A 22542-nucleotide genomic window follows, 5' to 3' on the forward strand; every position below is an offset into this window, starting at 1 on the left:
CTTTGTTGTACTGTGATGAATAGCCTGGATTATGTATTCATGCATATGTGGTTTTCCCCCCAATATTTTAAATTTGTTTTAATTGAAGAATTGAAGATCATGTGGGGTTTTTTATATTGGTAAGCTTCATTTTCAATATTGTTGCTTTGGGCAAGGATTATTTCTTTACTTTGCTGCAGTGGTTGAATGAAGTGGTGGGAGAAAATGGAATCTGGAAGTGAGTGCAGACTACTCTGGGAGTCCTGGAGAGCAAGGGTGTCAGGGGGATAGGCCAGGGCATGAACCATACCTGTTAGGACACATCCCATAGCTTGTGGACAAGGTGAGATGGGCTGGTGATGGTGACCGGGGTCAGCCCCAGCCTTGTCACTGCCAGGCTGGGCTGTAGTATTGAGGCACCTCTGAGACTGAGGTAGTAGGTGTCAAGGACAGGTGAAATACTTGGGCAGGTATGGGCAGAGCTGCACTGTAGCTTGGGCAGGGACCAGGGGTGAGGGCTGGAGCTAAAACAAAGCTCAAACCTATGGAGGAGGCCCTTCCCTGTTAAGGTTTCCCACAGCTCTCTCTCTCTAACGCCTTTGTCCCTGCTGTGGCTTTTGGTGTGCTGACCTTGGGCACTTGTGGCAAAAATGCCAGCGGGGAACCTCTGTGCTTCAGGGCCCTGCCAAGAAGGTAGAAATGTTTTAATTTAACTAAAGGAGGGAGGCTTTGCAAGCCTTCTCTCGTTTTGGTTGACTTTGAATACAAGGTGATACATTGAACTGTACGGGTGCTGATTGTGATTTGTTGCCTGCTGCTGAAGCAGTATTCATTCATGCTGGAGCTTCCCAGGGATCTGGAAGAACACACATCATGTTGGTGTCTTCCTGATGAGTGGCAGTGACTGGCAACTCAAAATCAAAGAGCACTTACTTAAGGCATGCATTTGCTGGAAGGTGTAGGAGGTGCTTTAAAGAACACAGAAGTGGAAGTACTTTAAGAAAAGTAAAAAGGCAGTGTAAAATCAACAAGATTCTCTAAAGCAAAGGAGCAAACTACGGAATGGGAAAACTGCAAAGCAGTACTACAGTAGAAAGTTAATCTGAAGGCTGTACAAGACCACAAGTGAAGTGGTAGTGATTTGAAAAGTAATTACACACAGGAAACCTTCAAGGTGTAATATAGTTGTGTGTAAAAGAAAGGTAGTTGTCTTCCTTTATTTGTACCGGTAAATCCTCACGTGGCACACAGTCTGCAAATATATGTGTATATCGGGGAGAAGCACACTCTCTGAGGGTATTTTAATACTGAAATATGATATTGAGAGTTTGTGGAATCCCTATGATAGGAACTTGTTAAAAATGGATCAGGAAAAAGGTCTGCCTGAAGTGATCTGGATAAATTTGGTTCCTATACCTACCTTGGTATAGGAAGATGAACCTCCTACAGCAACGGATCTGGTATGGATCTTGTCAAACATCCGTCAAAATAAATGTCTTTGCATCCTTCTCGTATTAGCTTCAAACATGCAGCTGCCCTAGGATTAATAACTGCTGGGAAAGTTGTTCCTGCCTTTTAAGTGTTTTGATGTGGTGAATAGATGGTCTTGTTCTCACCATGTGCTGCCATCTGGCGGCTCACTGAGGGTAAAAGATATTTCTGGAATGCTCACTGAGAATCACTGCTGAATTTAAAACCATCTTGTCTGTCTGGTCTTCTGCTACACCCTCCTGGCTTTTAACTTTGAAGTGTGTGAGGAAATCTCATTAACTCTGTACCTGCACATTTTGCTTGAAATGGAATGCAATCATTTTCATCATTCACTGCCACTTCAAATATAGTTTGTCCTTACAGGTGAAGTACTGATTTAGAAAAAGCTACCTCTATATAGAATTTAAAAACCATGCAGACAACGAAACCAAAACAATCTATGCAGGTGCTCGAACTGCTTTTTAAAAGTAACACAAACTGTCAGCTGATACCAGTTTGTGCTTACAAACTGCAGGGTGACCTGGCTCAGTTTGAAACACTGTAGTAGTTCACTTTTTGTGTTTGTGTATGTATTTAAAATGTCTCTCAGTACAACTTTTGGAGGGTGAGGTCCACTAACCCAAAGAAATGGTGTTCTTAGCTGAGCTGAAGATGGGAAGAGGTTTTGTCATATTTTTTGATCCGAAGTCTGCTTTTGTATTTTATCAGTTTCTAGCCGTGTTTTGTTAATATCCTCTTTAACGATAGAGAGGTTCATGTACATATTATAGAAGTTGTACCTGAAGAAGAACCATATAATATTTCATCAGTGCCTTAACAAGTTATGTGTATTTAACATATGGCTGGTAGGCTTACCTGTCGAGTGTTAAATCTTGCAAGTTTTCTTAGATCCCTCTTTTAAGTATTTATTATGGTGAATCCACAGTATGTTTAGAGGGATTTGTTTTTTAATAAACATTCTCAAATGTTTTGTAATACTTTTTCTTATTTCTCTCTAGATTGCCAGCCATTTTGAGGGGAGGTGTCATCGATAGATACTGGCCCACAGCTGATGGGCGCCTGGTGGAGTACGACATAGATGAAGTTGTTTATGACGAAGATTCACCCTTTCAAAATATTAAAATCCTGCATTCAAAACAGTTTGGGAATATTCTTATCCTCAGTGGGGATGTCAGTACGTATCATCTCATTTCAGGATCCTCTGTGTGAAAATGTAGCAAGTGTTGTTTTCTATCTCACTATGGGACAGTTTTAAGAGATTACTAGCAGTCATGGTTCTGATGCTGGAAGCTAATCACAGAATAATCATAGAATAGTTAAGGTTGGAAAGGACCTTAAGATCATCCCCTGCCATGGGCAGGGATGCATGCATGTACCCACATAAATGTTCCTCTGTATAAAGTACAATATGTGTCTCTGTATAAAGCATTTTAATCAGAAAATCTGAGCAATGTAAAATCTAGAGTAAAAAGAAAATTTTCAAAGTTGTCATGAGTGTAGAAGTCAGTGTTGTCTGGGAGAGCTTACTCTACTTCTTTCATTTGAGCTTTTGTTGTTTGTTGCAAGTCCAACTTCCTTGAGGGCTTCTCCTTGACAGTAAAATAAGGTACTTTGCCAGTCTTCAAAATACAGTGGAATTCTAAAGAAATATAAAGAAGTAGGAGCTGGGGGCAGGTGTATCTGTATAAAACTGCTGTTCCCTTGTTTCTCTAGAGGACCTACTTGCTTGATGAGGTACAGGACAGCTGTATCGTAAACCATTTACTGCTTTGTAGGTGAACGTCATCTGACTTTGTCTCCTTCAGAATGCTTAGTTGAACTCTTAAGTTAATGAGAAGAATAACCCAGCCTTATGAGATTGTCTGTATATGTGGTACTCTGTCTGCCCAGCTTTGTAATTTTGAAAGTGAACTTGGGAGAAGGTACTGTTCTTTCAAACTAGGTAAGAATGCAGCTTGTTAGAAAATCTAGACATCAAGGAGGGGTATGCTTTGTAAAATATCTCAGGACTTACGTTGAAAAGTACTGAGTGATATAAATGAGACATGTTGCTGTCTAGGGATAGAATACGTAATTTCAGTCTAATGGCAGAGTAATTAAGAAATTTGACTATAGCTTTTCAAAATCACCAGAAATATCTCTTAACTGTTCACTTAGCTTTCTGCACCTCTTGGAGGTTTCTGTGCAGATGGCAGTTGAAAAGTATTACTGAATTTCATTAGCAAGGTATTTTCTAATTCAGTCAAATTGTATTTGAAATCTCCAAACTAGGCTTTCCATACTTCTAGCCAGAAACTTTTATTAGTTCATATGGAGATGAGGTTTTGGAAGCTATCGGGAGAACTAGCTACACAGGCTTTGAAGAAGGCTGAGGTTCTGAATGACTTCTTTGTCTCCATCTTCACTGGCAAAGGCTCTGACTGCACCACCCAAGTCTTGGAAGGCAGATGCAGGGACTGTGAGAATGAAGACCTTGGGCCCACTGTAGGAGAGGATCTGGTTTGAGACCATCTTAAGAACCTGAATGTACACAAGTCCATGAGACCTGATGAAATCCATCCACGGCTCCTGAAGCAGCTGGCAAATGAAGTTGCTAAGCCACCATCGATCATATTTGAGAAATCGTGGCAGTCAGGTGAAGTTCCCAACGACTGGAAAAAGGGAAATATAACCCCCATTTTCAAGAAGGGGAAAATGGATGACCCGGGGAACTACAGAGCAGTCAGTCTCACCTCTGTGTCTGGTGAAATCTTGGAGCAGATTCTCCTGGAAGGCATGCTAAGGCACATGAAAAACAACAAGGTGCTTGGTGACAGCCAGCATGGCTTCACGAAGTGGAAATCCTGCCTCACCAATTTGGTGGCCTTTTATGATGGGGCTACAGAACTGATGGACAGGGGTAGAGCAGTTGATGTCATCTACCTGGATTTGTGTAAAGCGTTCGACACTGTCCCACACGACATTCTTGTCTCTAAATTGGGGAGACATCAATTTGATAGGTGGACCACTCGGTGGATAAAGAACTGGCTGGATGGCTGCACACAAAGAGTTGTGGTCAATGGCTCAGTGTCCAGCTGGAGACCAGTAATGAGTAGTGTCCCTCAGGGATCAGTGTTGGGACTGGTCTTGTTCAACATCTTTCTCGCTGACATGGACAGTGGGATTGAGTGCGCCCTCAGCAAGTTTGCCGATGACACCAAGCTGTGTGGTTCGGTTGATACGCTGGAGGGAAGGAATGCCATCCAGAGGGACCTTGAAACGCTTGTGAGGTGGGCTGATGCCAACCTTAAGAAGTTTAACCATGCCAAGTGCAAGGTCCTACACCTGGGTAAGAGCAATCCCAAGCACAGCTGCAGGTTGGGCAGAGAAGAGATTCAGAGCAGCCCTGCAGAGAAGGACTTGGGGGTGTTGGTCAATGAGAAAATGAACATGAGCCGGCTTCAGTGTGCTCTTGCAGCCCAGAAAGCCAACCATATCCTGGGCTGCATCAAAAGGAGTGTGACCAGCAGGTCGAAGGAGGTGATCCTGCCCCTCTGCTCTGCTCTCATGAGGCCTCACTTGGAGTATTGTGTGCAATTCTGATGTACTCAACATAAAAAGGACATGGAACTGTTGGAATAAGTCCAGAGGAGGGCCATGAGGATGATAGGGAACTGGAACACCTCCTCTATGAAGATAAGCTGAGCAAATTGGGGCTGTTCAGCCTGGAGAAGAGAAGGCTGCGTGAATACCTCATAGCAGCCTTCCAGTATCTGAAGGGAGTCTATAGGGATGCTGGGGATGGACTCTTCATTAGGGACTGTAGTGACAGGACAAGGGGTAATGGGTTAAAACTTAAACAGGGGAAGTTTAGATTGGATATAAGGAGAAGTTCTTTCCTGTTAGGGTGGTGTGGCATTGTTGCCCAGGGAGGTTGTGAATGCTCCTTCCCTGGCTGTGTTCGAGGCTAGGTTGGACAGAGCCTGAGGTGACACGGTTTAGTGTGAGGTGTTGCTGCCCATGGCAGGGGGATTAGAACTTGATGATCTTAAGGTCCTTTCCAACCCTAACTATTCTATGATTCTATGAATGTTGTCGCAGTGTTTCTTACAGAAAGGGAGGTATGCCATTATTTATTTACCTTCCATGGGATTTTAAAATACTGCTTGGTATCATTTTGTTACTGTACACTTACAAGTGAAGTGCTGATTGCCAGCCAGAATGATATGCTATTCCATGATGTGCTGCACAAACCTTTGCCCTTGTAGCTCAGATGTGCTATTACAGCTTTGGGACATTATTGCCTGCTTTGGAGCTAATAAAGAGTAAGTCAACTAGAAAGCAGGCTTCAGGGCTTTTCAGCAGTTACGTGTTAAGTCATACTTCTGTGCACAGATCTGCTGGGGTGCATCTAGGTTGCACTTTTTAGTTGGCATCTAGAGTGTACTTTCAAAATTCTTGCGATTTGTTTCTTGCAGCACTAGTCCTGGTAAAAACTCATTCAAGTATCAAGTGTGGACGAATGTCTGAAATGCTGACAGTTTTGCTCTACAACTTTTTCTCTCGCCACACAGTACTTCCTGATGTGAAGTGGCTCTTGTTGGGTTTGCCCTAATATTAATACTGTGGGGGATTTTGAGGAGGATCTTACTAGCTTTGCTAAATCACCAACCTCTCATTACCTCGACTGTCTCTGGGAGCTAGGTTGTTTCTGTAAGTGCTCTTATTTTGGTCTTTATTATACTAATTATTAAGAATTAAAGATGTAATGTTTCTGTCCAACTCTTCCTTTCATCCAGATCTGGCTGAGAGTGATCTGGCATATACTCAAGCCATAATGGGCAGCGGAAAGGAAGACTACACTGGGAAAGAAGTGCTAATCCTAGGAGGTGGTGATGGAGGTATACTATATGAGATAGTCAAACTGAAGCCAAAGATGGTTACTATGGTAGAGATATCCTTTGACGAATGACTGATCATTGATTTCAACATTTTCAACCTGCATTTTCTGCTGACATCATAGCATTGAGCACAGTTAATTGTCAGGTTCTGATTTTCATGAGGAGATAGGATTTAAAATGAAATTTCTTTTTTTCAGCTTAGAGAGACTCAGCAACTACATATATGTACGTCATTATGTAACACATTCTTTCAGGTTCTCAATCCATACTATAACTCTTGAATAGCAATTTATGTAGAACTGGAAAGGAACATTTATGTCATCAGACTGATATTTGTTAACAGAGGACAGGTCTGTCAGGTCTGTGGTTTTGGCTGAATTCTGCTTTCTTGAGTTCTTCTGATTTTCTAAAGAATGCTATAAGAAAATTAACCTAGAAGCAAAAAAAGAACATCAGGACTCGGTGAACTGTGTTGGTGGTGGAATGACCTACTCTTGCCCTGTCTTAAACATACTGATACGAATCAGGTTTTCAATGTTCTGTAGTTCAAATAGTTTGTAATATAAACCACTGTTAGCCATATGATCACCCTAGGCTTTGGGATCCCCTTGTTAAAAACTAAAAAGAATTGGTTTGCAAATATAGGTTAAAGTCTTAGTTTAGCTTTATGGGGTTTTTAAGTACACAATCCTGTTGTTCACATTTCAAGCTTTCACAGTAATGGTAGCCTAAAGCATCAGAAATAGTGGTTAAAAACAAAAATAAGCATTCCTAAGCCTCTAACTGAATCTGGAGGTGAATACATAAGGTTGGCTATTGCAATATGTATACCAAAATGCACATCTTACTCTTATTACTTTGAGTGTCATCTTTTTTGAGAATTTATTTCTGAAGAAATAGAAACTGCTACCTGTATTACTTCGGGAACGTAGAATGCCTTAACCAGCTTCAAACATTGACCAAATGGTGATCGACGGGTGTAAAAAATACATGCGTAAAACATGTGGAGATGTCTTAGACAATCTGAATGGAGAGTGCTATCAGGTAATGTTTTTGTTTTCCTTCATTAGAAGTGATACTTAAAATACAGTTGCACCTAGCCTTGAAGACTGTTACGGTAAAGTTTTGGGGAAAAGTTTTCTGATTTTTCTTAATTCTGGGAAGGATTTCCTCCTTTGGAAATAAGTATTGGTTTCAAAATGTTCTAACTATTTTCAAGCTCTTTTAAAAATAATTATATATGGCTTTTAAGGAATTTGAAATGGGAGCCTCTTTATTGCCTTGCTTACAAATAAAGAGGAAGTAACAGTAAGGATGCTGTGTTAAAAGTTAAACATCATTCCTTAAACTGATGAAAAGATAGAAAAATGCATGTGTAAGTTAGTTGTCCTGTGCTGCTGAGAATATCTGAATTTGTATGTAAGTGTTTTATCTTACAGACACTATGAACTAGTCTGGGTGTAATCTGAGATCTTCACAGGAAATCTTTTTTTTTTTGTTTGTTTTCATTACCACTCCTTAATTTGCTCTCATACTTATTTACAGATGTGAGCTAAGAAAAGGCACACAACAGATTAACAGAGAATTAACATGGTACTACATATGTGGCCTTTCACACAAATACCTTTTTTTATGTCAGGGGACTGCTAATTGTTGTTACCATCTGGTAAATAGAACAGTGGTCACCCAGCGATCAGTGACAGAGCTAGGAAAATCAGCCCTTTATTGCCAATGTTGTCATTGTTTTAATTCCTACAACTGCTATTCCTTTTTATATAAGAAGGTGAAAATTGAGCCTAAAATCAAATGCATTATTTAACTATGTACTTTTGGCCTCCTCTTAATTCCTGTGAATCCACATTTGTTCCTTTTAACTTGTCAGTTTTAGGGTATTTTGAGGACTACAGTATTTCATTCTTACAGGTTCTGATTGAAGACTGTATTCCCGTATTGAAGAGGTATGCCAAAGAAGGAAGGATGTTTGATTACGTAATCAATGATCTGACAGCTGTTCCAATCTCCACATCTCCAGAAGAAGGTTAATCTTCAAATTTATTTTCTTAAACTCTGAGGATTTTCCATGTTTCTGGCCTTTTGCTGTGTAATAGTTGGCAGCTTGCAGCAAAACCCCTTGATTCTTGCCTTTTTTAATAGCAAATCTGAGAGGCAGAGAATGATAGTAACACATCTGTTCATCATGAATTTTTCTTGAATGTTAAGAAAAAACTAGCAAGTGACTAGGTGTTTTTTAAACTCATATATGAACTCATGTAACTCTTGAAGAAGTATTTGGGAAGTTCATGCTCCAGTAAATTTAGAAGCATGTGGAAAATTACTGTTAAGAAAAACATATACTTCTACCATCATTGCCATTGTGTATAGGTTGTGTGGGGGTTTTAACTGTTCTTTTTCTTGTTGGTTTAAGTTTTGGTTTGGTTTCTAAGATATAGGACAGCTACTTCTTAAACAGTAGATACATTGCAAGTCTTGAATATGTAATAGGGAACAAGTCAATAATGTGCTGTTCTGTTTTAAATCGTACTCTCTTGCAGATTCCACTTGGGAATTTCTGCGGTTGATTCTTGACCTCTCAATGAAGGTCCTGAAACAAGATGGAAAATACTTCACACAGGTATGAATCTGGATGTAATAGATACACAGCAGTATCTTTTTACAGTCTGTATGTTTCAGGTGTGTATATGTATTAAAAAAAAAGCTACTAGCTGACTTTCTACTTTTAACCACTCATTGGGCTTTGTCTGACTGACTCGTCTTTTTTCATCATTTCAGCTGAATTTGTAGTGCTTGTGTCTTTGAATTGAAAAGCATAATTTCAAGAATCAGCTGGGCATACTACAGAATATTTTAGCTGTAAGCAGTTCTTGGAAAAGGGGAACAGATGTACTTTATAAACAGCTACAAGGATTTTAAGGCAACGTTTCTGGTTGTAGAGTGTAAGACATGAAAATTCGTCATCCATAAAGGTGTAAGAATTTGAAATAGGTGCAATGGGATGAGAAAATTAGTCATTTGGGAGTAAGTACTCTCTTTTTTTGCTTGCTATCCACTCATAATGTAAGTCACTGGTTTGGCTTCTGCAAAACAGATTTTGAACAATTGAATGGGGGTTACAGTGCTTGGCATTTTGTGAACTATTATATATAGTCATAAATAAGGTTTTTTCCTTGTGTACAAAGTTTTTTATGCAACTCTTTTAAAATAAAAAATTAAGATTTGTGTACTTGCTACAGTATAGCTAACTCATGGGTAATACTATTGTGGTATAGCTTTCATCTGAAGATACTTTTCTTGTATGTGATCCTGAATTCAGAATGCCACAAAGTTGTGTGCAATTATACAAAGATATGAGATACAGTGGACAGTTGAGTGAAATAGAAATCTCCAAAGCCGTATTTCTTTTGTCATACCTGTATCCTAAGTACTTTTCTGATGCATGGAACACCAGTACAGCATTTTGAAATAATCTTGGTAAGCTCTGAAATAGCCTGACTAAAGCATTTGAGCTCTGTTCCTATCAGCATAGAGTTTGAGGTATGTAAAGGAACTGATTTACTGTAAAATTGGGACAGATTTATAAAGAAAAGCAAAATGCATAGAAGGAGTTTTTTGGCAACTTTAATGTGCTACTTTGTTTTAAAATGTGTGTTGTTGAGTTGTATGGGCAAGATAAATTATCTTGTGGTTGAAATGTAAGCTGTGAATAATATGGTTTGTATCATACTGTAAATATTAATGTCTTTTGTGTTAATAGTGGAAATATTTATGGCAGACTTTCATACTGAAAGGGCACTGCAGCTTTTGGACAGGGCAAGCTTTTGTATTGCAGTTGTCATACTTGTAACATACACAGTGAGACTAGGTGACTTTGTTAGAACATATGTAAACGTATGTCTTTAGACTGGTAGTTGTCAGACTGTGCAGAGGGACTCTGGGAAGGAGCTTGTGCTGGAACATGGAGTGATGGCTGTGCTGCAGCCAGGGTACAGGGAGGTTGTTCAGTCTCAGCTTAAACCAGCAGAGGCTTAGAGACTGGTGCAGCTCTGCTGCCTGTCGTGTCCTGATGGGAAGAGGTAACTCACCAGCATCTCTGCTTGCACAGGAAGAAAAGGTAGCAGTAGGACTGGTTCTGGCAGATTTACGCTGTTGTGAAACTGCAATATCAGTTTCACAGTCTCAAAGCGACAAGGTGGGACATGGCAGGATGGAAAACAAACAGTATTAAAACTGAAGTGACCTGTATTTGGACTTGTGGCTAGCTGGTAGCCAGTGAAAGGGCTGGGGTATAGAAATAGTGCATTCTAGCAGCTTTGTCTTCCTGAGGATGCTGAAAAGGCAAACATATCATTTTTTGGTATATCTACTGATACATTACCCAGCCCATTTGGTTCTTGTTGCTTCTTCCCAGTTGGGCCTGATTTGAAAGCAAAAGCAAAGAGAAAAACCCTCAGAACTTACGAGTTTGATAATAGGAAAAATAAACTTTTAGGTGTGCTTTAAATAAAATCAGCTGTTTTCAACTTCCATTAAGTTTTGCATTAAACTAGTTGAAACTGAATATCCAGAGGATTGGGTTAAACAGAAGTTGAAACATGACTACTACAGGCTTTCATAGCTGAGATTAGTCACACGCTGGGAACTCATAAATGGTTTGGAATTCTCTGATGTTGTTAGCTGTTAAATGTCAGGGGCTTTTATTTCTGTGTGTTAACACTGGGAATTTAAGTTACTTTTGTTCCAACTCTCCCATTGCTCCTTCCCTCACCTTCCCTCTCCCCTCCTCCTTCCCAGATTTCTTGAAAGCGTAAAACATGTTACTTGTCATCAAGAAAAGCAACTGGGGGGGAATGTCCACCAATTTGTTAGAGCCTGACCTTTGTGATGATGGGGAAGTGTCTCACAGGAGAGAAGCTGCAAGAGTCATTGTCCTGCTGGCTGCTGCCCAGTAGCTACAGTTGCTGCTTCTGCCTTGGCATTATATTGTGTAGATACTTGAAACTTCTGTAGTTCGTAGCCTTTCCTCTGATAGTTCTGCTTGCAGGGATTATCTTGCGCATCTTGTGAGAATGTAATTTATTTCAGTGCTCTAGAAATGCTTTACCCAAAAGTGGATTTCTGTTCACAGAATGCCAGCCTTTCACTTGCTGTATTGCTGCCTGACTTTCTAATTGGCACTGCTGGAGAAAAATAAATGAAAACGCTCATCACCTCTTCTTTGAGATCTGCACAAGTTTTGGAAAACGTTCTTTTCAGCACACGAATTGGCAGCAGGCAGGGTTTAGAGCTGGCTAACTCTAGGTAGATATAATTTATCTGAAATTATCAAAATAATTATTTTTTTGGCATGTTACTCTTACACAGGTGGTTGTTCCTTGGAATGCCATGGTGATCCTCAAAGTGGTCTATGAATGGTAATGCAGAATATACTTTCAACACTAGGTGGAGACTGGTAACTGATATTGCCTGGCAGTTTAGAGAGATTCTGCCTGTGAACGGTTCTTCAGATTCTTTATTCGTATTCCTCGGGGATGCAGGAACATATGTGGCCAGTTTTAGGACTGAAGGAGGGACTTTTAGCTTGTTTCACCACTGGAAAGGTAGGAAGGGCAGTTTTATGGGTCTTGCTTTTTTGCTGCTATGACTCTGTACTTACATATATTGGGGGGGGGACGACCTTCATGCTTGCTCTGTACAGCCACAAATAGTAATCACAGTGAGAGCAACAATTTGCTTGTATAAATAGCAGCCTTGCTTTTCATGCCTGTGCTTTTTTAGCTGTGTGATCCATATTGAGTCCTGTAGCCTACACAGGACACGGACAGAGAGGGTGACCTTCAGGGCCCTTAGCCTTCAGAACTTTCAGCCCTGTCTGTAAATTTAAGACTTGAGTCTTAAAGTCTGTAAGTTTAAGACTTACTTTGCTTGTGAAAACTTACTGTTGAACATAATACCGCTATTCTGATGCTTAAGGGTCACATGACTGGCTATATTTCTTTTCTTCCTTCTCCTTCTGAAGCTGGTGCTTTCAAGTGTTTAGTAACATAATATAGATCTGGGTCTGTGAAGTGCTCAGTGTTGCCTTCTGCAAGGGGAGGCAGTTACAGGTTTCCAACCATCACAGGGAAGAAAAGTGGGAGTCAGTGAGGATGTAAGAATTTGATGCATCCTAAGGTCCTATTTCAGCTCTGTTGGACTTTCTAAAAGCCAGCATGATTTTTAGGTTGCTCAAGTGATTTTTTTTTTTTTAACTTAAATGGAGTATGTGTAAGCTTAGATACTATACTACTGTGATACATAAGCTTAGATACTATACTAGTGTGATACATTTGTGGCTTTTTCTCTGAACTGTCACCATCCTGCACCTTTTAAAGTAGCACATGAATATTGTCCCACCAGCTGTGACACTATGCTTTATAAGCTGCAGAGTCCAGTGATCATGTTGTCTCTGTCAGTGGATTGTAGCTGTGGCTAGGGAGATGCCTTTTTCTATGCTAAGTTTTTGCTCTGCTGATCTAATCTTTTGAGGTTGAACAGGCTATCATTTTTAGCCTGTTTATGAAGTGGAACCTTTAAAAATATCTCTGAACAGGAATTTGCTTCTTCCTAGTCTGGGTCATCCAACCCAGACAGGATAGAAACAGTCTCAGACCACTCACGGGTTTGGGTTCCAGTAAACAGCACTGACCACTGCTGCAGAAGATCAGATGTCTCCCACGGGCACATGTGGCTCTTCACCAAGTTGTCACTTCCTGGCTGCCCTCTAATACAGTGTGGCCCTGCCCTCTGAATGTCCAGAGCACTCTTGTTCCATAGTTTAACTCCCTTTTTTTGGCTGCTGCGTGGGTTTTCTAATTAGCATGTACTTCCAAAGAGGGACCAGGGTTCTCCTTGACTGCAGTGTAAAAGGAGGGAGGAAGAATGGATACAGGTCCCTGTGTGAGCCTATGTGATTTCTTGGCAGGTTGGGACTCCAAGGGACAGGCTTTTCATTTCCTTGTGTTTGCAGAACTACTCTCGAGGAGAAAAGACAACATAGAAAGAATCGTACCCCGCCTGTACCACCCAAGGAGACCTTTTGCTGTGCTTTTTGCAGCCGGATTTGCCTATCTCGCATTGGCCTTTTTAGTCATCAGTGCGCTTGTAGTAAACGTGGGTAAGGCCCTTCCCAAATCTTTGTTCGTGAAGTCAAGCCATGATGATGATGTTACTGAGAGTTTAGTTTTACATTGACTGACCGTATAAGCAAGGCCTTACCAATACAAATTGACTAATCTCAAAGTTTTAAACTACCTCAAATACTTTTGTGAGAGAGATGCTTGTTAAAGAGAATAAAATAATTCTTATCTGTCCAGATTCTTGACATGGAACAAAGATTAAGGGGAGGCAGGCCGAGGAGTTTGTAGTGGTTTGCATATGTTGAAAATTGACTGAACAGTGTGGGAGAAAAGTCTGGTTTTTGTTTATTTCCCTTTGAAATAATGTAATTGGTAAGTCATCAGTTTTAAACCTTACTAAACACTGTTCAGTATTAGTCATCGTTTGATTATATAGTGGCTGTTTAGAACAAACCATGTATTGGTCAAGAGAGGTGATTCTCCCCTTTGCTCTCATGAGACTCTACTTGGAGTATTGCGTCCAGCTCTTGCAGCCCCCAACATGAGAGATGTGGGGCTACCTCAAGGAAGTCCAAAGGAGAGCCATGAAGATGATCAGAGGGCTGGAGAACCTTTTCTATGAAGACAGGCTGAGAAGAACCAGAATTGTTCAGCCTGGATAAGAGAAGGCTCCAGGGAGGCCTTACAGCAGCCTTCCAGTACCTAAAGGGGCCTAGAAATCTGGAGAGGGGCTCTTTGCAAGGGCATGTAGTAACAAGTTAAGTGGGAATGACTTTAAATTGATAGAGGGTAGGTTCAGGTTGAATACTGGGAAGAAATTCTTCACTATGAGGCTGGCGAGGCAGTGGCGCAGGTTGCCCAGAGAACCTGTGGAAGCCCCATCCCTGGCAGTGTTCAAGGCCAGGTTGGGTGGGGCTTTGAGCAACCTGGTCTAGTCCTGAAGGTGTCCCTGCCCATAGCATGGGGGTTGGGACTATATGATCTTTAAGGTCCCTTCCAACCCAAACCGTTCTGTGATTCTATTGCTCTATCACATAACTATTTTCATGAGGTGGGTGGTTAAAGTTAACATAGGTTATCTGACTGGTCACTTTATTGCATTCTGGGCTTGGTTCCATGTGTCATATTTCAATGATACAGGAACATCTGCATGTGATTGACATTATCAACACTGTAGGTACCTTTAGGTAAGATCTTGATTTGGAGTTTGAGGAGTTGTGTGTTTGAAAAGTAAAAACTGCTTATTGGCATGCTCATTGTTACTGTAATTAGTTTTCCACACTGCAGCGATTTGTTGCTGGAAATAGGAGAAAGGATGAAACACTGAAGAGATAAGCTGGGAAACTGTAGATACTTTTATCTCATTGTGTATCCCATTAAACTTCTTCTGTAATAGTGGTATGCACCATAAATTACCTAGCAGTGCTTTCTATTTATGACTCAAATTATACACACAGGTTGTTTTTTAGTTTTCTTTTGCATTCAGTCTGATGTTGAAACAAAATTATATGTTTGGTAAAGGGTGGCTGAACCAAATAACTGCTCTAGTCCCCTGGATAATAACAAGTTACTAAACAAATACTACAGCAGTCTGTTCATTGTTGTGCTTCGTGCAGTTGTGCTCAGTGTTCATCTCTCAACTTCTTACAAACCGCTTTCATTTTCTGACACCCCAAACTAACTATGATATATTAAAAAGCATGCCATCTTCCTTTAACAAATAAACAAGTAGGTGTTTGTTTGTGAAATATGACCAAAATGATAATCAAATGCATGTTCTGTGCAAGTTCTTTTGAGAGCGAGCTTTCAAGAATATAAGAATTTATTTTTGTTTAGAGATGCTATGTAAAGAAGTTTTCCACTTGTGAAAACTTGAGCACAATGCAAAAAAAATCACTGTGAGGAACAGTAATAAAGTCTCTTCTCGCTTACTCTAGAAATGTTTTAAATACAATGTGGAAAAAAATCCTACCAATAAAAAGAAGCTGGGAAAAAAATAGTTGAAATACTGAAGTCAGAATGTGTGATATAAACTTTGTTTCTAGTTACCTGATAGCACATGAAAGAAGTATAGATGGAGCTGTTCAGACATACTGATTTCAAATAACTCTGCGTGTTGTACATTGTTTTTAAGAGCACAGATAGTATTTGTTGGCCAGACTCATCTTAGTTCCTTGCTTTGTGAAAATTAACTTTCAGTTGTATGCACTTCATTAAGGCCATTTTTTTAAAAAGTCTGAGAACACTGAAAAGTTAAGCAGTAGAACACATCTTTCTCAAAAACCATTCTCTTGGAGTTGAAAGCTTCACAGTGTGTTAGAAGAGCAGTGCGCATATATGAAACATAGGTAGTGCAGGCATTTTGGAAGTGTTGAATAAATCCTTTGTTATTTTGGTCCTATAGGACTTGACTTTCATTTCAAGTTAGAGGTCTTAAAATATTCAGGAAGCTGTGACTCTAAGAGAGCTATAGTTTTTAATTGGGTCCAGCTCTTTTTTCTTAGTTGAACCATCTGCATTCTTTCACAGTCAGATGCCAGTTACACACTTCATCTAAGGGCAGAAAGGGACAAGAAACCTCACTAAATAAAGGGGGGGGGAGGGAGGGAACAATAGCAACAGCAAAAGCCCCAACAAAATTATTTGTGTGAATGCACAAACATTTCCAGAAGTCATTCAGAGCAGAGGGGAGACACTGCTGGTCTGTAGATGGAGGCTGTTACTTGAGGCTTTCTGTTCTTGTCTCTCTCTCTTGCAGAGTTCAGGGCTAGTAGAGAAACAGTACTCTGCTCAGTGCTTACAACCAAGAACTTAGCTGTATTAGTGAATGACTGTTTTCCTTTTTTTTTTAATTATTTTATTAACTTTTTTTCTTTAACTAGATCTCTTTCTGTCTTATGCATTTCCCTATATCATTGATACTAATGTTCTTGTAATCTGAGATAACAGCAAACTTTTGTGCCTTAGGTCTCTTGCTGTCATTTTGTGGGACACTGGCTTGTATATTAGGTTACTAGGAGCTCCATTCCCTGTTTTTGTCTTCTGTGATAAGTGTTGTTCCTCCACTAGAAGTGGTTAAAATGTGTGGGAAAGCTGAGGATTTTTAAGTTGAAAGTAACTGGAGAAATGCTAGTTAATGCTTCTGTTTCTACTGACTAGAAATCAGAAAAAGAAGGCTTCGTGCCTGGCCAAGGAGAAAGGCATTTATGCTATAAGCTAGTAAACCCAACCATTAGGAAAGGATGGGGACACCCATCTCCTTAAGATGTCTCATCCTGCCCTCACGTATGACCAGGTATGTGCATGCTGTGTGGTCAGAGTAGATTCATTATTGTCATAAAACTTGCTGTTCATGTGTAATGTGAAGCATAGTTGGGAATAGTGTTTGGGGCCTGTAGGTTGAGCTGAAGGTTCCTCATGCAAGTGGTGGGGGTAGAAGACGACTAATAATTCATCTGGCTGTCAGTGTGCCAGGGGCTGCTACCCTCTTGTCACCCTTGATCAGAATCCCAGAATGTCGTGTCTCTGTATTGTGCCACAGCAACAGTATATTCATATTTGATGGGTGTTTATTCAGTGTTTTGTACCTGGAAAACAACAGCTGAGTGATTTGTAGACCGTGCAGTGGTGGCTGTTTTCATCTTTACTCCATTTTAAATTAGTGTCCAAATAACTTGTAAAGTACCAGCTACCCTACTCACTTATATAAGCAAGAAGCTTTTTAATTAAAAACTTGCATGCTTGCTTGGGTAGTGTGTTCAGTTTAGTGTTCTGTGAGCTCACTGTTACCACTAAATCTTCAAACCTATTATGGATAGCCACTTCCTAATTAAAGCTTTCTCTGTGTGGGCATCCCAGGTGTATATTACAGTAACTGTTACACTCGTAAATACTTAGCTTTGGATAAAGTTGTGCTTGTAATTAGGAGGTTTGGGTTTTGTTTGGTGGGGGGATTAATTCCTCACCATTTGTTATCCTTGAGATTTGTTTGTATTCCAAGAATGATTCATTTGGGTAATAATTTTTCTGGGAGTGTTATGAATTCAGTGTGTCTTGTATTTCATAGTTGCACTGTTAGAGAAAAATAAGCACTGATTTTTATTTTGCTCAGAAGAAGTAATATTTTTAAATGAGGTAACAGGGGGTCCAAGAAAAAAGTGTCCTGGCAATCACTTCCTTTTCAGAAGCATGATACACTCAAGACAGTGTAGCCTGCAGCCACAGAACTCCTGTATAATCTGATAGATTTTGTCATACTGCTCTGTGGAAGAATCTGTTTAATAAGTTGTAGTGTTTTTTATAGTGTGTTTATTATGTTGTAAGAACCTGACAATGTTAAATAATTGAGAAAATCTGGATGTTGTGATACTGTTTACTGATATATTTAAGCAATCATAAAGAAAATGGTTTTTGAGTAGATCTTATAGGTAAACAACACATGGTGATCTGTTTTAACTGGAAGCCGTAATGTAATGGTTGCTTCTACTAATGAGAAGATGGGTAATATGCCCCATACTTACTTTCTTGAAAAGATACAAATTGTTGTTTGCTGTAGGCACAGTGAAGACAAGCTGTTCAGAATTTGCCTTGTAAATATTAAGAACAGCATGTATCTGGTTTTGAAGTACGTGGGAGCCTTACATTAATGTCAAAATGTATATATTCAATTGCAGTTTCGCTTATTTGTCTGTAACTGGGACTTTTCTCTCTCTTTTTTTTTCCTTCAGGGAAACTGTATCAATCTGACCGATGCCTTGACTCTATATGAAGAACAGCTTAGCAGGCTTTATTGTCCTGTGGAATTTTCAAAAGAAACTGTGTGTGTTCCCTCCTACATGGAATTGTATCCTTACAAACTGAAAAAGAGTGGAAAGTCTGTATTAATAAATCAAGCAAGCCTAGATTGCTTGGAGGTAATGAACTCGAGTGCAAGAAGGCAGTTCTAATTTAAATGCTATTAATGTTTTTTTCATAGTAAATGAACTATTGCAGTTTTATTTTGAGGATAATTGCAGGAATTGTTTTTTTAAAGGTGCCATAAATTCACAGCTGGTGAAATGATTGTCACCTTTGAAGATCAGGCTATATTTTTGTTAACATTTTCGAGTGTTCCAAGTGTACTGTTTATGTGATGTAGGATAAACTGTAGGATGAGAGTAATCCTGCCCGGGAGTTCTGGCAAGGCTATCTTCCCCCACCCTCCCCAAAAACCCACCCAAAGTCTCTTAATACAGATTAGCATGACCCAGATCATTAAATATGCTTGGATCTATTGAACATGCATATAGCTCAGCCTGCATATTTTTTATGGAAGAAAAAAGTGATTCTTAACAGTCATTACTAGTTAGCATTACTAAAAATCTGTGGGTGGCAGGCAAATTATACAAGGAGATGGAAGTTTCAGCTTCAAGGCACTGGCTCTAGAGAGGCATTTTGATCTGCTATACAGTGGTTCTGCTGGCTGCATTTGCCTTGAGTGTTTACCACTTTTGTGTGATCTTCCAGGAAATGTTTCTGCAGGGTAATGCCTACTGTGGCTGTCCCTCTCTCAACAGGAGAGATCTTTCCAGGATCTGCTTATTCATAGTACATTATGCATGTGAAACTTCCACATCCTTTCTTCTGTGTTTTCAGTTTGCCTTCTCTGTCTCCAGTCTTCTTACTGTTTAATGCTGTAGCCTGCTGTTCTGTACTCCATGCTGACTGTAGCAAGCTCCTCCTGTTTCTCATTATTTTCAGCTCTCCAGTGAGACTCAGATTTGATCTTAATTTTTTAAATATGACAATGGAAGAGTGAAAGAGGATATGAAGATATTTGCCCTTGTAGCTTTCAGTTTCGGAGAAACTGGTTATTTTTACCTTTACAGCTACCAGACCTTAATGCAACATGTATGTGATTTGAAGTATGCATCCTCAGAAAGTCTTGTAAATACTTACTGCTTGTTTTTGTTTTTGTTTTTGTTTTTGTTTTTTTTTGGGAAGCATGCAAAATGCTTCTAACTTAATTAAGTGGAAATGCTACTTTTAAATAAATGTTCCTAGTAGGATAACAAATACAAAATATTTTTAGCAATAGGTTGATTAAAACTGGTCACTAAAGTATAACAGCATTTGAAAGTGAAAAGCTTTTGCGGAAATGGGGCAAACTTCATAAGTTTGCTTTTTCTGAATAAATTAACAATGATATAGTAGTATAGGTATTGGAATCTCAAAGAAGTCATCTTGATGACTTCAGAATAGCCCAGAGTACATACTCTTAACTTTATTTGGCCTTGGTCTTCTGATATCTCTTTAGTGCATTTCAGGTACAGATTTATACGTTTCTTGAAATTAACATATTCTCACTTGGGAATCTTTATCTGAATGGAAGTTTATACCTACATGCTGTTTCGTAGATGGCTGAAAGATGTGATGGTTTACAGTATAATTATGACAGGTAATTAAAAATGAGGGGTTTATTTCTCCCTGAAGAATGCAACACATAGGCTGAGAAAGTTGGGGCTGTTCAGCCTGGAGAAGTCTGTGTGGAGACCTCACAGCAGCCTTCCAGTATCTGAAGGGGGCCTATAGGTATGCTGGGGAGGGACTCTTCATTAGGGACTGCAGTGATAGGACAAGGGGTAATGGGTTAAAACTTAAACAGGGGAAGTTTAGATTGGATATAAGGAGGAAATTCTTTCCTGTTAGGGTGGTGAGGCACTGGAATGGGTTGCCCAGGGAGGTTGTGAATGCTTCATCCCTGGCAGTGTTCAAGGCCAGGTTGGACGAGGCCTTGTGTGATATGGTTTAGAGCGAGGTGTCCCTGCCCATGGCAGGGGGGTTGGAACTTGATGATCTTAAGGTCCTTTCCAACCCTAACTATTCTATGATTCTGTGACTTTCATTTAAGTGCCCGAAATCTCCTGAGCCGTTTGAACAAATCTTTTCACTTACACAAATGTTCATTTCTTTAACCTGACCAGAAGTTACCTGCATGGGTACCTGACTAGCCAAAGTACTAAGCTGGCTTATCACTTTATTGTTATTTGTTTTGCCTGCTTAAAGAATTGTTGTTGTGTGTACTTGTTACTTGAAATTCTGGTGTTTACCAGAGTTGCTGAGGGAAATTCAAGCAGTTGTTGACATATTGAAATAATAAGTAGAAAAAAAAAACCTACCTTTTTAACTGTCTACTACAAACGTCGAGATTTTTTTTCTCCTTAACTTCTTACTTTCTCCAGATGGGTGTTCTACACTATTTGGAAGAAACAAACGGACATCTGAACATCAAGATTATTTGAGATTATCCTAAACGTACATGCTGCATGGAGCATATAGGCCTGCCACGTGCTGCATATTGTCATCTTGAACCTTTAAATTATATGCTGTAGATGATCCTGAAACTTAGTCATACTATTGATTGTGAATTCTTTAAATGTTTTTATTATTATTTTAATTTAAAAGCAAATGGAAAATGTATATTTTGATGAGCTAGGGTGTTATTTTTGAAAGTCAACTTAAAGATGAATAAGCAGCAAACCTGTATAGCTGCCGAATGCACTGAACCTTTAGAATGTGATCCTTTTTATTTTTTTGTAGATCTTCACAAGCTGATTAAAAAAGACATCTTTAGCATTTCACCCCTGTAGGGTGGTCCATGGAGTTTGTTTGTGGGTTATTTTTGTTTTTTTCTACCAGATTTTTTTTTTATGGTGCTTTTTAAGGATGGAGGGTTTTTTTTTGATTTTTAAAAATGAACATTGCAGTGCTTCCGTACAGAGAAGGGCATAACTAAATAAGGAAAAAAAATTCTGAAAGAATACCCTATACCCTCATTGCAAAGGAATAAAGCTAATCTTTAATTTTGTTTATTCACTCTAGTTTAATTTGCTGTAATCTCTTCTGCAGGAGAAGCTTTGACCTTTCACCTCATGGAATTCTTTAGCTGCTGCCATATTGATAATTTAGATTTTTGATAGGGATTTAACAGTAGGCTATAGAGGCACTTCGAACTCTGTTGGCATGAAAATTAAAGCTGGTTTTCCATCCCACCACACAAGATGCAAGAAATTGAGTGTAATGGGATTCTTGTGGGCATATGCTCCTCAACCTTATGGGAAGCACTATGTTTTTGAAGAAAGAAAGGTTGCTTTAGAGGGTGAAGAATTGTGGGTACGATCTAGATTCATGTGTGTCAGTACTGAATGTTTTGAGGCAAGTATGTATACTTCACTAGGGTAAGTCCTGGTTGTATTGCCACAGGCTGACAATGTTGTGTGGGGCTCTTGCTGAATTAGGTCCACTTGCAGTATAAAAATCAGTGGAAGCTGGGTTGCAAAATAGTTTTGTTGTGAAAGATAAGGCATTTTTCTCTTTCTCATGTTGTCTGAAAAGTTATATTTTTGTAAGAATGTCCAGTATATGACTAAACCTTTGCTTTCAGTGTTTAGAAGATCCCACTTGAAGGGAGGTAGGAAGGACTGTAACCCTTCTGTGCATTTCCAAGGTAGAATAAAAAGTGCACTATTTCCCTGAACACTTTAATCCTGGGCCATAATGATTTTTATTCTTTTTTGTTTAACACCTATTATTAACATTTTCCTTGTTTTGTTAGAGGGAGTTAAGCTCACACACCCCACACCCCCCAAGATACTATTAATGAAAACAAAACAAACTACTACTAAGATCTGTATTCTTAAATCATACGTAAAGAAGAATTTTACTGTGTCCAACGTATATCAGCTGTTCATGAAATCAAGTATCGTATGTAGATTTCCAGATACTGCAAAACTTGAAAACATTTTCTCTTCATTTGGCATATAATTGTGCCATTAAAATGCTTTCAGTTTGGAGAGCCCATAGAAGTATTCTTCAGTCATACTGTTCTATGTTATTGCATTTAATGTTAATTTGTTAATGTACATGGGGCACAGTTCTTCTGTGCCTTACACCGTATGCACCCCTCAGTACTCCCAAAAAGCAGAGCCTCCCTCTCAGCAGGAGAAGTATCTTGCATTTCCCCAAGTGTTTTAGCTCTGTTGTATACCTCCCAGAAAATACCTTGATATTATTGCCTATTA

At 39.5% G+C, this 22542-nt stretch overlaps 1 protein-coding gene across 1 annotated transcript in view; it reads left to right on the forward strand.

Annotated features, from left to right (window-relative positions):
- SMS (spermine synthase) overlaps positions 1 to 21989 on the forward strand; it is a 48533-nt gene extending 26544 nt beyond the window's left edge. Inside the window, exons 5-11 of the mRNA XM_061364610.1 lie at positions 2469 to 2644; positions 6249 to 6403; positions 7305 to 7394; positions 8274 to 8388; positions 8903 to 8982; positions 18211 to 18326; positions 20704 to 21989. Coding sequence (XP_061220594.1) covers positions 2469 to 2644; positions 6249 to 6403; positions 7305 to 7394; positions 8274 to 8388; positions 8903 to 8982; positions 18211 to 18326; positions 20704 to 20746 — 775 coding nt within the window. The 3' untranslated portion in view covers positions 20747 to 21989. The remainder of the gene's footprint in view (positions 1 to 2468; positions 2645 to 6248; positions 6404 to 7304; positions 7395 to 8273; positions 8389 to 8902; positions 8983 to 18210; positions 18327 to 20703) is intronic.
- Positions 21990 to 22542: the final 553 nt, after the last annotated feature.

The sequence above is a fragment of the Neopsephotus bourkii genome, unplaced genomic scaffold, assembly GCF_033783945.1.
Source record: "Neopsephotus bourkii isolate Nb327-2 ecotype Australia unplaced genomic scaffold, CSIRO-AGI_Nbou_v1 NB_1234, whole genome shotgun sequence".
Lineage (NCBI taxonomy): Eukaryota > Metazoa > Chordata > Aves > Psittaciformes > Psittacidae > Neopsephotus > Neopsephotus bourkii.